The 16,260-nt window shown below is 41.6% G+C and overlaps 1 protein-coding gene across 1 annotated transcript in view; it reads right to left on the reverse strand.

The window, feature by feature from the left end:
• LOC126351630 (nodal modulator 3) overlaps positions 1–16,260 on the reverse strand; it is a 161,093-nt gene that overhangs the window by 82,877 nt on the left and 61,956 nt on the right. Inside the window, exon 5 of the mRNA XM_050002621.1 lies at positions 10,137–10,385. Coding sequence (XP_049858578.1) covers positions 10,137–10,385 — 249 coding nt within the window. The remainder of the gene's footprint in view (positions 1–10,136; positions 10,386–16,260) is intronic.

Below are 16,260 nucleotides of genomic sequence, written 5' to 3' on the forward strand. Positions count from 1 at the left end.
GAATTTGGAGTAGGAATTAAAATCCATGGAGAGAGAGAAAGAGAGAGAAAGAGAGAGAGAGAGAGAGAGAGAGAAACCTTTGAGGTTTGCCAATGGCACTGTAATTCTAGCAGAGGCAGTAAAGGACCTGGAAGAGCACTTGAACGGAATGGACAGTGTCTCGAGAGGTGGATATAAGATGAACATCAACAAAAGCAAAATGAGAATAATGGAATATAGTCGAATTAAAACGCATGATGCTGAGAGAATTAGATAAGGAAATGACACATTTAAAGTAGTGGATGAGTTTTTCTATTTGGGGAGGAAAATAACTGACAATGGTCGAAGTAGAGAGAGGATATAAAATGTAGGCTTACAATGGCAAGGAAAGCGTTTCTGAAGAAGAGAAATTTGCTAACATGGAGTATAGAGTTAAGTGTCAGAAAGTCTTTTCTGAAAGTATTTGTATGGAGTGTAGCCATGTATGGAAGCGAAACATGGACGATAAATAGTTTAGACAGGAATAGAATAGAAGCTTTCGAAATGTGGTGCTACAAAATAATGATGAAGATTAGATGGGTAGATCACATAACTAATGGTGAGGTACTGAATAGAATTGGGGAGAAGATAAATTTGTGATACAACTTGACTAGAAGAAGGGATCAGTTGGTAGGACACATTCTGGGGCATCAAAGGATCACCAATTTAGTATTGGAGGTAAATGCGGAGGGTAAAAATTGGTGGGGGGACCAAAAGATGAATACACTAAGCAGATTCAGAAGAATGTAAGTTGCAGTAGTTACATTGAGATGAAGAGGCTTGCACAGGATAGGGTAGCATGGAGAGCTGAATCAAACTCGTCTCTGGACTGAAGACCACAACAACAACAAATTATGAAACGAAGAAGTAGTGGTGAACAAATTTCTTGTAGGACTCCATTGTGTTTCAAAACAACCTCACCCAATATTTTCAACATGTACACAGCTCTAGGTGTTCTGAGGAACTTTCTTGTGCCTCAGATACTCACACTCACATGCTAGCCTGGTACATGGTCACAGAAAAAAAAGAGAAGTGAATACTCACTACTCAAGATCTGAAATACATTCCTCCTATTCCAGTGTACATTCAAATGACTTTATTTTTATTTTGTCCTGATTCATACATTTTTAGTCCCTAGGTTAAAGAGTTACAACACTGTGATTCTTCTTTTTGTCACTCATTTCCTGCTTCCAGTCATGAGTAAGTACTGCATTTTTCTTTCAAAATTTGTTAAAAATTCTGTACAGCTTTTGATGCCTGATCTCTGTAAGTACATTGTTCATTTCTAGATTTACTTCATCTGATCTATCAGACTTCTTGTTTTTTGCTGTAGGTACTGTCTCCTCCAATTCCAATCAAGTGAAGTTATCTGCCATTACACTATCAGAATTGTGAAGTTCATCAGCAACAGAAGAGTAATCTCCAAAACAATTTATTAAAGTATGAAAATATCTTTGTAACTCCTGAAATATTTGGGTCATGTCACTTGTCGTCTCATCACTAGAGATTTGCATAACAGTTTGTTAACCCATGTATAATGGTCAGTAGAGCTAAAAAATACAGTATCAAATCAAGGAACAACTAAAATATGTTTCACTACATCGGCAGATTTGAATTTTATACAAAGGGTACTCACTTTTAAATTTATCTACCCTTTTTTCGATTTGGCAGCACTAATCCAAGAGGGAAATAAGCAAAAATGGAGTCAATGTGTAGATGCACTTTTCCAGAAGCTTGTTTTGCCATGTTGTGCACTCTGAAATATGTATCTTTCATTGTGTTGACTTGAAGGAAAAGGTGCAACCATTTTTTTTCCCACTCAGTGCCGTCTCGTGTAATTATGTTTTGGGGCAATGCAACTAAGGTAAATAAAGTACACATTAATGAAATTGGATAGGTAAAAAAATCTGCTCACTACAACAGAACAGGAGTGAAGGAAAAGGACTGGAGAGGTTTAGGAAAAGAGGTGGAGTTCAGAATAGTTACCTGGAACTCCACGTTGGGGGTGACTTAATGGGCAGAATTTTATGTAATAGAGGTGGGATGGGGACAGCGAAAGAAAACTAAAATGGAGTGAAGAATGGAGTACTTAATGAGAAGAAGTGTTGAGACAGAAGAAATTAATGTAAATTATGGCCAGGCAGCTGGTGAGAACCAATGGCATGTTGTAGTGCTAGTTTCCACCTGCAGAGTTTTGAGAAACTGGTGTCTGGGGTAAGAATCCATACGGCTTATGTGGTGAAACAGGCACCGAGGTCATGACTGTCGTATTGTAGAGCACGCTCTGCAACAGGATGTTGCGTGTTGCCAGCATACACCCTCTGCCTATGCCCATTCATCCTAATTGATAACTTGGCGGTAGTCATGCTGATGTAAAAGGCTGAACAGTGCTTACATAACAGCTGGTATGTGACAAGCAGCATTTCATAGGTGGCTCTTCCTTTGATAGTATATGTTTTGGCAGTTACAAGGCTGGTATAGGTTGTGGTAGGAGGGTGCATAGGGCAAAACTTACAGTGGAGATGGTCACAGGGTTGGAGCCATAGAGTAGGCAGATGGTTGCGGAAGGAGCATATGGTCTGACAAGGATATTGCGGATACTGGAGGGGGTGACGTAAAGCCATTCCGGGAGTGCTGGGTAAAATCTCAGACAGAACGAATCTCATATCAGGTTATGATATTTGGAAGCCATGGTCCTGTCGAAGTAGCTAATTAATACATTCAATACCAGGATAATAGTGAGTGACAAGTGATGTGCTCCGAAGTTGTTTCTAACAGGGATCAGCAGTACCAGGATTGGATGTGATGGCCTGGGAAATCTGCTTCTAAACTAGATTGGTGGGGTAACTATGGCCAGTGAAGGCTAAGGTGAGAAGGGTGGTATATTACTGTAAAGACTCTGCATCCGAACAAATATGTTTGTCTCAAATGTCAAACCTAAATGGGAGGTAATGTCTGAGATGGAAAGGATGGTACCTGTCAAAATGTACTTACTGTTGTCTGTTAGGTTTAATGTGAAAAGAAATGTGTAGCTGGCCTTCGGAGAGGATGAGATCAACATCAAAGAAAGTGGCAAGGGATTCAAAATAGGACCATGTGAAATTTAAATGGGAGAATGTATTTCAAGATTCCATAAATTCTAATAGGTCAACCTCACAATGAGTCCATATGGCAATGATGCTCTCAATGTATTTAAATCAAACCAGGCTGTGAAGGCTTATGAATCTCAGAAATGCCCCCTCAAAGCGACCCATGAAAAGATTGGCATAGGAAAGAGCCACCCTGGTCCCCACGGCCACACCTCCGATCTGTCTGTATGTCTGCCCCTCAAAGTTGAAGCATTTGTTGTTAAGTATGAAGTTGATTAACATGAGCAGGAAGGATGTCACAGGTGTGGGATCAGGTGGGCACTGACTGCGGAAATGTTCAGCAGCAGACCGACCATGAACATGGGCGATGTCGGAATAGAGGGAGGTAGCATCATTAGTGACAAGCAAGGTGTATGGTGGGAGTGAGATGGGCACATATTTCAGATGATCTAGGAAATGGTTGGTGTCTTTAATATAGAAGGGACATCTTTGTACTGTGGGTTGCAGGTGTTGATCATGCCCTGTAATGAGATCTATTCTGTCTGAGATTTTATCCACCACAGCTAGCATAGTTTTTTGTTGCCCTCCCAAACTCTTTCATATTCTTGTCAGACCATACACTCCTTCTGTAACATCTCCCTACATTACGCCTCCTACCCCTGTGAACATCCCCGTTGTACGATTTGCCCTATGCATCCTCCGAATACCAACTATACCAGCCTTGTAACTAGCAAAACATATACTACCAAAGGGAGAGCCATCTGTAAAATGGTACATGTCATATACCAGCTGTTATGTAAACACTTTTCAACCCTGTACATCGACATGAGCACCACTAAGTTATCAGCTAGGATGAATGGGCATAAGCAGAGGGTGTACATCGATAACACACAATGTCATGTTGCAGAGCATGCTAGTCATGACCTCAGTGCCTGTTTCAGCACGTGTGCCATCTGAGTTCTTCCCCCAGACACAGGTTTCTCAGAACTCTGCAGGCGGGAGCTAGCACTACAACATGTCGTTGGTTCTCACCACCCACCTGGTATTAATTTACATTAATTTCTTTGTTTCAGCATTTCTACACAGTAAGCATTATTTTCTTCATTCTGTTTTAGTTTTCTACATCTTTGATTTTCTGACCTGTACAACTTTTGTGCCATCCCCGTCCCACCACTGTTCCACACAATGCACTTATCTTTTCACTCTTATTAACTCATGCACAATGTTTTAGCAGTAAATTCTGTTCTTAATATTACCAAGTCTTCTTCCTTTAAGCTCTTGGGTTTTCCTATCTCATCTGGTGCAATCCTCAACAATCAATCTTTCCTTCTCATCATATCCAATAAGTCTCCCCTGACTTGAGGTTTTGGAAGAATTTATCAAACTCTACCCATTTTCCTAAACCTCTCTAGTCCTTTTCCTTGAGCCCCCTTCCTTCCCCTTCAACACTCCAAAAGTCTGCATCCATAAAATCATTTTTTAAGCGTGTGCTCTCCCATCGCCCTTGGTGGGTAGACTTTTTTCTACCTAATTAAATTATGTTGACAAAAAGTACATATTAAGCTATTCAATGAAAGTTAGTGATAATTGTGCAGCAAAATGAAGAGAACCAAAACTCCTGTGGATTCCTAGTTAAACATACAAAAATACTTGGACTTCTTATACTCATTTTCTCGTGCATTAGCTCTTTAATGTTATTTGTGTTTAGCAATGGAAACCAGCTTCAGCTTAACTGAAATTTTCATTACCATAATACAGGACACGAAAATAATTTTCTAGTATATGTTGCCTCTCTGTCTAGGGTTTGGAGTGGGGGTCTACATTCTGGTGCAGAGGTATTTTAGAAGTAGTCACACAATGAGTACACAGGAAATAATAAATAGAAACAAAAATTAGATAAAACACTTTAGAAAACACATCTATGGGCAAACCCCTACACATAAGAAAAAAACTGGTTGATGAGGTATATCCTGACAGTATTATGAAAAGGATAGTTTGTACTCATCACATAGTGGAGCACAACAGATAGGCACAACAGCCAGACAGTCGGAAAGTAAGTTTTCGGTCAGCAAGATGTTCATCGGAATTAGTCAACACACACACACACACACACACACACACACACACACACACACACACACACACACACAAAATATGGAAATTATATACACATGACTAATGACTAAGGACTCTGGCTGCTGAGGCCAGACTGCGAGCAACATCGCAGGAGGGAAGAAGCAACCAGGTGGTGGAAATAAGCAGGAATCTGGGAGAGGGTGGAGGAGGCATAGCAGGGTAGGGATGGGAGACGATAAAGTGCTGCCTGTGGGAGCATACAGGGATGAGTTGGGGAGTGGGTAGGACAGTTGGGTCCAGTCATGAAGTTAGATGGAAGGCAGGGGGAGGGATGGGGGGGGGGGGGGGGGAGAAAGTAACAAAAGAAGGACAGAAGCAGAAAGACTGTGGGTGCATTTGCGGAATAAAGGGCTGTGTTGTGGTGGAATGGGAACAGGGAAAGGGCTAGATGAGTAAGGACCATAACTAATGAAGGTTGAGGCCAGGAGAGTTACAGGAATGTTGGATATTTTGCAGTGAGAGTTCCCACACATGCAATTCAGAAAAGCTAGTGTTGGTGGGAAAGATCCTGATGGCACAAGCAGTGAAGCAGCCATTGAAATGAAGAACATTGTGCTGGGTGGCAAGGTCTACAGTTCAGTGGCCCAACTGTTTCTTGGCCACAGTTTGTTGGTGGCCATTCATGCGAACAGACAGCTTGTTGGTTATCATGCCCACATTGAGTGCAGCACAGTTGTTGCAGCTTAGATTGTAGATCACATTACTGGTTTCACAGGTAGCCTTACCTTTGATGGGATAGGTGATGCTAGTGATCAGAGTGGAGTAGGCAGTGGTGGGAGGATGTATGGGACAGGTCTTGCAGGTTTATTACAGGGATATGAGCCGTGAAAGATTGGGAGCAGGGGTTGAGTAGAGATGGGTGAGGACATTTTGTAGGTTCAGTGGGTGGTGGAATACTGCTATTTCAGGGGTGGGAAGGATAGTGGGTAGGATATTCCTCATTTCACGGCATGATGAAAACAGCCGAAATCCTGGTGGAGAATGTGATTCAGTTGCTCCAGTTCTAGGTGGTACTGAGAGAATACTCCTCTGTAGCTGGACGTTGAGACTTTGGGTACTGGTGAGTGGCTGGAGAGCTAAGGCATGGAAGGCCTGTTTTTGTTCAAGGCTAGGTGATTAATTACAGTCTGTGAAGACCTCAGTGAGATGCTTGGTATATTTTGAGAGGGATCGCTCGTCACTACAAAGGCAATGGTCACAAATGATTAGGCTATATGGAATGACTATTTGATATGGAATGGATAGCAGCTGTTGAAGTGGAAGTATTGCTGGTGGTTGGTAGGTTTGATATGGATGGAGGACTGATGTAGCCATCTTTGAGGTGGAGGTCACATTGAGGAAGGTGGCTTTGTGTGTTGAGTAAGATCAGGTGGGGTGAATAGGCGAGGTGTTGAGGTTCTGGGGGAATGTGGATAGGATGTCCTCACCCTCAATCCAAAACATGAAGATCACACCAGAGAATCTGAATCAGGCGAGGGTTTTGCGATTCTGGATGTTTTTACATGTACATCTACATCTATTTTTTTTCAAACACTTGTAAGGTGCATGGCAGAGAATATGTTCCATTGTACCAGTTATTAGGTTTTCTTCCTGTTCCATTCATGTATGGAGTGTGGGAAGAATAATTGTCTGAATGGCTCTTTGCTTGCAGTAATTATTCTAACTATATCCTCACAATTCCTGTGTGAGCAATTTGTAGGGAGTTGTAGTATATCCCTAGAGTAATCATTTAGGAAGGATTCCTCTAGATAGCCCATGAACAAGTTGGCTTAGGATGGTGCCATGCGGATACCTGTAGCTGCAACCAAGATTTGTTTTGTAGGTGATGCCTTTGAAAGAGAAGATCCTGGGTTTCTGGAATGGCATCAGTCTCCAGCCTCTCCTCAAATCCTTCACCCCATCCTAGAACCTCTCCCCAAACTCCATCTCTCTCCTCATCTCTACCATTCTACATGCTTCCCAGGGTCCATAAACCCAGCCACGATGGACACCCCATTACAGCTCGTTACAGAGTTCCCACTGAGAGAATCACTGCTCTCACAGACCAATGCCTCCAGCCTATTACCCACAACCTACCCCCCTATATAAAAGATACCAACCATAATCTTCACTGACTCTCCACAGTGACTCTTCTTCACCACATCACACCTTGCTTGTCACTACTGATGCCAACTTCCATTACACTAACAGCATGGCCTTGCTGCTAGTGAACACAATCTTTTGCAATGTCCAATGGTTCCAAACTTGCAATCCTCTTCCGAGTCGCCATGCCAACTATATCCTCACTCAAAATTATTTCTCCTTTAAAGTCATCACTTACAAACAAATGTGAAGTATGCCTATGAACACCCACACGGGACCATTCTATGCCTACATATTCATAGGCTACCTAGAAGAATCCTTTCTAATCACCCAGAATCCTAAACCACTCACCTGGTTCAGATTCACTGATGACATCTCCATGATCTGGATCATAGGTGAGGACACCCTATCCACATCTTCCAGAACCTCAATACCTTCTACTCCATTCACTTCACCTGGTCCTCCTCAACCCAACAAACCACCAGCGATACCTTCACTTCGACAGCTGCCACCTATTCCATAACAAGAAGTATCTTCTATACAGCTTAGCTACGATGGTTGTTGCATCTGTAGTGATGAGCAGACCCTTTCAAACTGTACTATGCATCTCACTGAGGCTTTTACAGACTGTAATTACCCTCCCAATCTAGTACAAAAGCAGATCTCCTATGCCTTATTTCTCCAGTCACCTCCCACATCCCAATATCCCACTATTTGGAAGCAGAAGAGCATTTCTCTCATGACTCAGTACCACCCAGGACAGGAGCAACTGAATCACATTCTCTGCCAGGATTTCAACTACCTGTCATCGTGCCGATATGAGGAATGTCCGACACACTATCCTTCCCACGCCTCCCATAGTGGTATTCCACTGCCCACTGAATCTATACAATATTCTCATCCAGCCCTACACAAACACTGCTCCCAACTCCTTGTCTCATGGCTCATATCCCTCTAGTAAACCTAGGTGCAAGGGCTGTCCCACCATCACCTCCTCCAGTCCGGTCACCACCATCACCTATGATTAAAAGCATTGCTACCCATGATGTGATCTACAAGCTAACCTGCAAGGTCATGACAATCTACACGCTGTCTTTCCAAATGAATGGCCACTGACAAGTGGCCAAGAAACAATTGGATCACCCAGTTACAGGGCAAGCTGCCCAACATGATGTTCTTCATTCCAATGACTGCTTCACAGCCTGCACCTTCTGGATCCTTGCCACCAACACCAGCTTTAATGAATTGCACATGAGAGAACTCTCCCCGCAATCTATACTATGTTACTGTAACCCTCCTGGCCTCAATCTATGTTAGTCTGTCCCACACCCACCTAACCCCTTCCCTGCTCACACTCCAGCAGTACAAAGCTCTGTTTCCACCAACGCACCCACAGGCTCTTTGCTTCCCTCCTTTCCCGCTTCCCTCCTTTCCCACTCCCCCCCCCCCCCCCCCTGCTCCATCCATCTAACCTCCTGACTGCACGTAGCTGCCCTATTCTCTCTCCAGCTTGTCCCTCTACGTTTTCATAAGCAGCACTTCATTGTCCCACATCTGTACCTTACTGTCCCTCCCCCTCCCAATCCCAGCCGCATCCTCACCACCACCACCTGGTTGATGTTCTCATCATGCACTGTTGGTGTGTGTGTGTGTGTGTGTGTGTGTGTGTGTGTGTGAGTGGGGATTTTCCATTGTTTGATAGGTATGCTGAGGTATTCAAGCATATTTATCATATGAACACAGATCAATTAAACTGAAAAATGTTACCCATTTTCATTGATATTTGTGGGAGGTACAGAAATATTGAGATATGGTCCCATTAACTGCCTCAGTTTAGTGTCATTTGCATACTGTAACATGAGGTTGATGTTTTCCATGTCACTGATGACTGTGATAATGAAAGATATACTTATGGTGCACACTATAGGCTCTCTGGACGTAATGTTTCGAGAGAGAAAAGCTGCAGCATCAGACAAATATCAGGATGTGTAAATCAATGATGTTGAGTGTAGTAGGCATGCAAAAGGTGAACAGATTAGCTCTGATTGCAGGCACATGGAGGACAGCTCTCATCTACACACGAAAGAAAGCTAGTGATCTTGGTGATCCACTAGACTTTTAATCAGAAGAGAAGAAACCAGAAGGAGCCATTACAAAGAGTACTGTGGGTACATAATACAATAAGGAGCCAAAGTTAAAAGCACAATTTTCACATATATTTTAAGTAACTGGTCTTTTTCCAGTTCAAGTATACACCCTTACACAGCCAAACAATCAAATGCATCAAGCCTCAGCTGCGACAGTAGGTGGGTGTATTTAGAGATCTGTGAGGGTGTATGTGTAAGAGTGTGTACAGAAACTTGACAAAGGATAGTAACTCACGAGCAAGTAAAATTATAAGCTGTTATGTGTTTCTACTTGCATCATCTGACTGTAGATAAGTGATTGTCGATTCTCTATTTTATGTTTTGTTCTCTACTGGAATTCCTGTTATTTGAATGATAAGTTCATACAAAAAATTAATACTGCAAGTAACAATAAATAAATAAACAATAGTAGTAAAACACCTAAAATATAGCAATTACACAAAAAAGAAAGAAAGGAAAAAGAAAAGAGGTTACCATGACAGCTGAATCAATCTGCTGATGACAGAAATGCCAGACACATAGTCTTTGTACAACCACAAGCAAAAACTATTGTACACATGGTGCAAGTAACTTCTATTTTACATGAAACACTTATTGTTTGCTTTTATATTGCAGTACAAACATTTTTCTGGAATATGTAAATTTCTTTTATAAATTTCATTACCTGAAATGGTTTCTTAATTTTGAGACTGTCATGGGAAACAGTGAAGTCAACATGTATAGGTCGTACATCAAATTTTATGCTGTGTGGACCCTCATAGTGAGGAACCACTCTATATTTGCCTGGTGGTATGGACGGAAAGAGAAATGTGCCGTGATCATCTGAAGTAACATGACACAGTGGTGTAGATGATGATCGGAAGCCAGGCAGAGGAGACTTATTACAATCAGTAACTGCTGGAGGTGGTTTTCCCTGCAACACATAAAATGTAAATGACACATTTGCAGATACTTTGATTAAAAATAAGTGTAAAGAAGAATTCTTACACACACATTACAGGTACAATTTTGCCAACAAGTAATGAAATCCAACATCTGGTAATTTATTACCAGCAGTAAAAGTCAAATATTATGACAGTGTGGCATTTGAAACATTACAAAGAAGTACAACATCTAGGCTAATTAATATTTTTAGAGATACTATGATAGAAGGAGTCAGACGCAAAGATACATGCACTATACAATTAGCTGTAAACAAAGAGTTGGTTTCCTGTACAAACTAATTGTGAATTGTGTTTTATTCCTCTCATGACGTACATTTGCAGTCCATTTGGTCTGTGTACAAGCGACATGTCAAAAATTTATAAAACAGTTACAATGATTTTTACATTAATAAATAATAGGACTATAATAAATAATAACACTATAAGGATATTGTTTGGAATGTGTATTGTATCCAGCTCAAAATTCCAGTTTGTCCTGCATTAATTCATCCACTGAGTAATAACTGAGTGTCAGTACCTCATACAGATTTCTTTTAAGTGAACCTAAATTCTTCTGTATCAATTTGTTCTCTTTTAATTTATTACAAATTTTCATTCCCACGTATTACGGTCCATGGGCATACAATCTGAGGTAGAGGGGGGGAAGCATAAAATTTTCTTTGTTTCTAGTATCACGTGAATGGACAAAATGGTTTCCCTCAAATAATTCATGACTGGTGTAAAAATATAATAATCTCCTAAATGTATAAGGATGGCAGAGTTAATATTTTAAGTTTTCTAAATAATGGTCGACATGGTTCTTTCTGATTTGCAGCGCACATATTTCGAATGATTTTTTTCTGTATTTTTAGTATCCGCAATATGTTTGTCAAGTTATCCCAAAAGTAATACCATACCTAATAATGGATTCGAAATATCTTGTATATGCTACTTTGTGTCTAGTATTCTTACATAATGAAATTCTAAAATAATAATACCATATAAACAAAAAGTATGAGAAGACTGTATCAAGAATGACATCGTTTATAACTGTTTTCTTTGTCAGTCTCCTTTAGCTTAATTTCTTCAAAACTATTTATTAATAATTTTGTTTATAGCAGCTATATAATGGCAGATTATGACTGATTGTCAGTTATTACAAAAAAAATTTCATTTGCCATCACAACAACGAAACTTTAACAGCTATATCCAGTTTCAACAGCTACATCATCTTCAAATAGCCTGTCCTTATATCCACCTCTTGTACTGAAGATGCACCTGAAGACATTGTGTTCTATACTTTTCCACAAATGAAAAAGAAGCTGCTGTTTAAGTTGTGACTGTCACTGGCAATAACATTGTATTGTAATTTATTAAGAAAGTTATAATGGTTTATTTTTACACATTACTGCTGTATAATGTAAATTTTATTTTTAATCCAGTTATTGTTCATAAGCAATGAAGATATATCATAGACTTTTTAATGATCTTTCTTCAAGATTTTCACCCAGTGAAAAATCTATCAAGGTACTTCCATTTATTTGGTACAGATAAGGTGGAACTCTCAACATTCCAACACCACATAGTTAATGTCCCCACTTGCCAGATTTTTTCACTATGGTTGTATATATGCGTACACTGAGGTGACAAAAGTCATGGGATACCTCCCAATATTGTCAGACCTCCTTTTGCCTGGTGCAGTGCAGTAGCTTGATGTGGCATAGACTCAACAAGCCATCATAAGTCCCCTGCAGAAAGATTGAAGCATGCTGCATTTACAGATGTCCACAATTGCGGAAGTGTTGTTGGTACAGGATTTTGTGCATGAGCTGACCTCTCGATTATGTCCAATAAATGTTTGATGGTATTCATGTTGTGCACTTTAATCATACAGAATGTTCTTTAAATTAATCTCAAACAACTGTGGCTCGGTGACATAGTGCACTGTTGTCCATAAAAATTCCATCATCGTATAAGAATATGTAATCCAAGTTGCTGAACATAATCTTTTCTAGTCAATGATCAGTTCAGTTGGGCCAGAAGACCCAGTCCAGTCCATACCATGTAAACACAGCCCATACCATTGTGGAGCCACCTCCACCTTGCACAGTGCCTAGTTGACAACCTGTGTCCATGGCTTCATGGGGTCTGTGTCACAATTTAAACATACTGTTTGCTCTTACTAACTGAAATCAGGATTCATCTGACCAGGCCATAGTTTTCCTGTCATGTAGAGTCAAACTGATATGGTCACAAGCTCAGGAGAGGCACTGCAGGCGATGATGTGCTATTAGCAACGGGACTCGCATCAGTCAGCTGCTGCCATAGCCCACTCATATCAAATTTCACCACGCTATCCAACTGGATACATTCATGGCACATCCTATATTGATTTCTGTGGTTACTTCACGCAGTTTTGCTTGTCTGTTAGCACTGACAACTCTACACCAACAACACTGTTCTCGGTCATTAAGTGAAGGCCATCAGTCAGTGTGTTGTATGGTGAGAGGTAATGCCTAAAATTTGGTATTCTCAGCACATTCTTGACACTATGGATCTGAGAACATTGAACTGCCTAATGATTTCTGACATGGACTGTCCCAGGCATTAGCACTTATTACCATTCTGCATTCAAAGTCTGTTAATTCCCGTTGTGTGTCCATAGTCACATCGGGAACCTTTAAGAATGAATCACTTGAGTTCAAATGACAACTCCACCAATACACTTACATTTTTTACCTTGTGTGCACAATACTACCACTTTCTGTATATGTTCTTGGTGCTATCCTTGAATGCAGCACTCAACTAATGTCTGAAGTAGTGCTGGAAGGAACTGACACCATGAATCCTGCAAGACTGTCCATAAATCTGCACGAGTAAGAGGGGGTGGAGATCTCTTCTGAACAGCACATTGCAAGACACTCCAGAATATCCTCAATAAGGTTCATGTCTGGGCAGTCTGGTGGCCAGTGGTAGCATTTAAAAGCAGAAGAGGGTTTCTGGAGCCACTCTGTAGCAATTCTGGATGTGTAGGGTGTCAAATTGTCCTGCTGGAATTGCCCAAGTCCGTCAGAATGCACAATGGACAGAAATGGATGCAGGTGATCAGGCAGGATGCTTATGTACATGTCACCTGTTAGAGATGTATATAGATGTATCAGAGATACCATATCACTCCAACTGCACATACCTCCACCAGCTTGAATAGTCCCCTACTGATATGCAAGATCCATGGATTCATGAGGTTGTCCCCATACCCGTACATGTCCATCTGCTTGATACACAAGACTCATCCGACTAAGCAACATGTTTCCAGTCATCAACAGTCCAATGTCTAACATTGAGGGGCCAGGCAAGGCATAAAGCTTCATGTTGTGCCATTATCAAAGATACACAAGTGGGCCTTCGACTACAAAAGCCCATATCGATGATGTTTCGTTGAATGGTTCACACGCAGACTTGTTGATGGCCCAGCACTGAAATCTGCAGTGATTTGCGGAAGGGTTGCACTTCTGTAGTGTCGAACAATTCTCTTCAGTCATCGTTGGTCCCATTCTTGCAGGATCGTTTTCCAGCTGCAGCAATGTCAGAGATTAGATGTTTTACAGGAAAATCCCCACTTCATTACTACCTCGGAGATGCTGTGTCCCATTGCTCATGCGCTGACTATAACACCATGTTCAAACTCACTTAAATCTTGATAACCTGCCATTGTAGCAGCCGTAACTGATCTAACAACTGCACCAAACACTTGTTGTCTTACATAGGCACTGTTTGACCGCAGTGCCATATCTGCCTGTTTACATATCTCTGTATTTGAATATGCATGCCATTACCAGTTTCTTTGGCACTTCAGTGTATTAGTTTGTACGTCAGTCACATAATTTTTGTCAGACTTAGATAGATTAATTGGATAATGTTGTATACAATCCACATACCATGCAAGTAATGCAGACTGCTGCCTCCTGGAGGATGTGAAGAAACACCTCACTTCTCCATAACTCACAGTACTGTTAGCGTGACTACCCTCACAGGGCTCGGGCTGTTTTTGTTGTATCTTCACACAGAGTCCACAGCATCCAGCAACCACCTCACTAATAGGCAGTGTGCGTCTTGCAGTAAAAAAAAGTTGTAATCTGAGCGCCAATATCTTACACCACATTGCATGCCCGTAAAGAGCCACATTGGTATCCCTCTGTTGGAGGGTATTTTGGCCACTGCCATACTATGCTACGGTGGTGCACACTCTGGGCTTCACGCCAGCTGCACAGCAGCCTTCTGAGCAGTCATTGCCCTAGCTGTGCATACCTGTTGCCAATGTTATGCAGGACTGGTGCCTGCAGCTCTTAGGTGTCACGCCTCAGCACACACCATTCCAGCAGTGGCCGCCATACTCGAGCCTTTGCTTCCAACATATGGTGACACCCAAGGCTCCGAAGCATCTTCATCCCCCTGGAATCCATTGTCGTCGTCTCACACCCCTACATAGAGCAAAGCCCAATGTCCCAGACACATTGTTGTCTTTGAGGGCAGTCTCTCATATCTGATGTTGGATCCTACCATAGATCATCCTCCCCACCCTCCTGCTCTGCTGTCTACTATGACTTGTGCACTTCATCATGTAGGCGCATCCCAGACCAAATCTCAGAGTGACATTTCTACTTGTACTTTATCAGTGTTGTCATTTGTCCAAGGACACTGTGTTTTGAGTTCTGTATTTTATATTGATGATAAACTGCTGTTATGGCACTTGTAAATTTCACTGGTAGTCCATAGCACCCTTCAGCCATAGATACAAAACTGACGACGAGTCTGTTTCTCACGTCTTACAAGCATTTAGTCTCAGTACCAGACTTGTCTCCCACCTTGTCTGCCGTAAACATTGGCATGTGTGTCTTCATGTTACCTGATGGTCTTTCTTTGCTTTTCTGACACAAAATTTGTTTCTATGCATTGTTTGTGTGAGTTTGCAGATAAAACTGACAATGAATATTGCATTTAGCCCTCATTTTTTGTCCATCGTATGCAAAACTGAACACTGTGGTTTGAGCTTGGAAGTGTACACTGCACACAAAACTTTGATCTTTGCATATGTACTATTACTCGGACTGTGACAACTTTTTGTGCAACTTTCTGGACTGTGAACTTATCTGTGAACTGTAGACACTGGTCCTCTTGGCTTGAATGTGAACAGCAGGTGTTTTCGTTTCTTTACAGTCACTGTGGATGAACCATTTTTGGAAGCCGCTGATGACTCAACAGTTGGAAAGTCAGAAACATATTGAGGTTCTCTTTTCCAGGGTAGTGATTCAGTGGCAGATGGACTATTCTTTGCCATTCCCATAGTACAAAGAGAATTCAAAATAATGGAACTCTTATGACGAACGGCTATGACAGCATCTTATGGTGTTTTGAGATCCCTGGGCGTCCTCCATCACCTCAGGATCCATCAACATGAGCTTTGATGCCCGTCAATGCACTAGTGTTGGCCCTGGCAACTGCAAGGATCCCTTTTCTTCTGCTGCCCAAACACCAGTCGCTGGTGTTGACGAAACTCCATTCGTTGTGCCCACTGTGGTAGCTGCATTTAAAACTACCTGCCCTTTTGCAGCTGCTTCTGGCAATGCCCTAGTGTTGGACCAGTTACTGACAGAGATGCCTTCACCTCCACCAGCCACTACACCACTTGGTGCAGACTCTTTTGCAACCATCTCTGTTGCTGCATGGGTATCAGATCAGGTATATGCAGAGAGGTTTTTCTCCTCCTCCATCCCCAAAACCAGCTGCCACATACACTGCAGCTGCCTCCTGTGTTGAAAGTCCTTTTGTCAAGAACTTGGTCAATGCTGAACTGTTCCAGCCAGC

The sequence above is a fragment of the Schistocerca gregaria genome, chromosome 1 (genome assembly GCF_023897955.1).
Source record: "Schistocerca gregaria isolate iqSchGreg1 chromosome 1, iqSchGreg1.2, whole genome shotgun sequence".
Classification (NCBI taxonomy): Eukaryota; Metazoa; Arthropoda; class Insecta; order Orthoptera; family Acrididae; genus Schistocerca; species Schistocerca gregaria.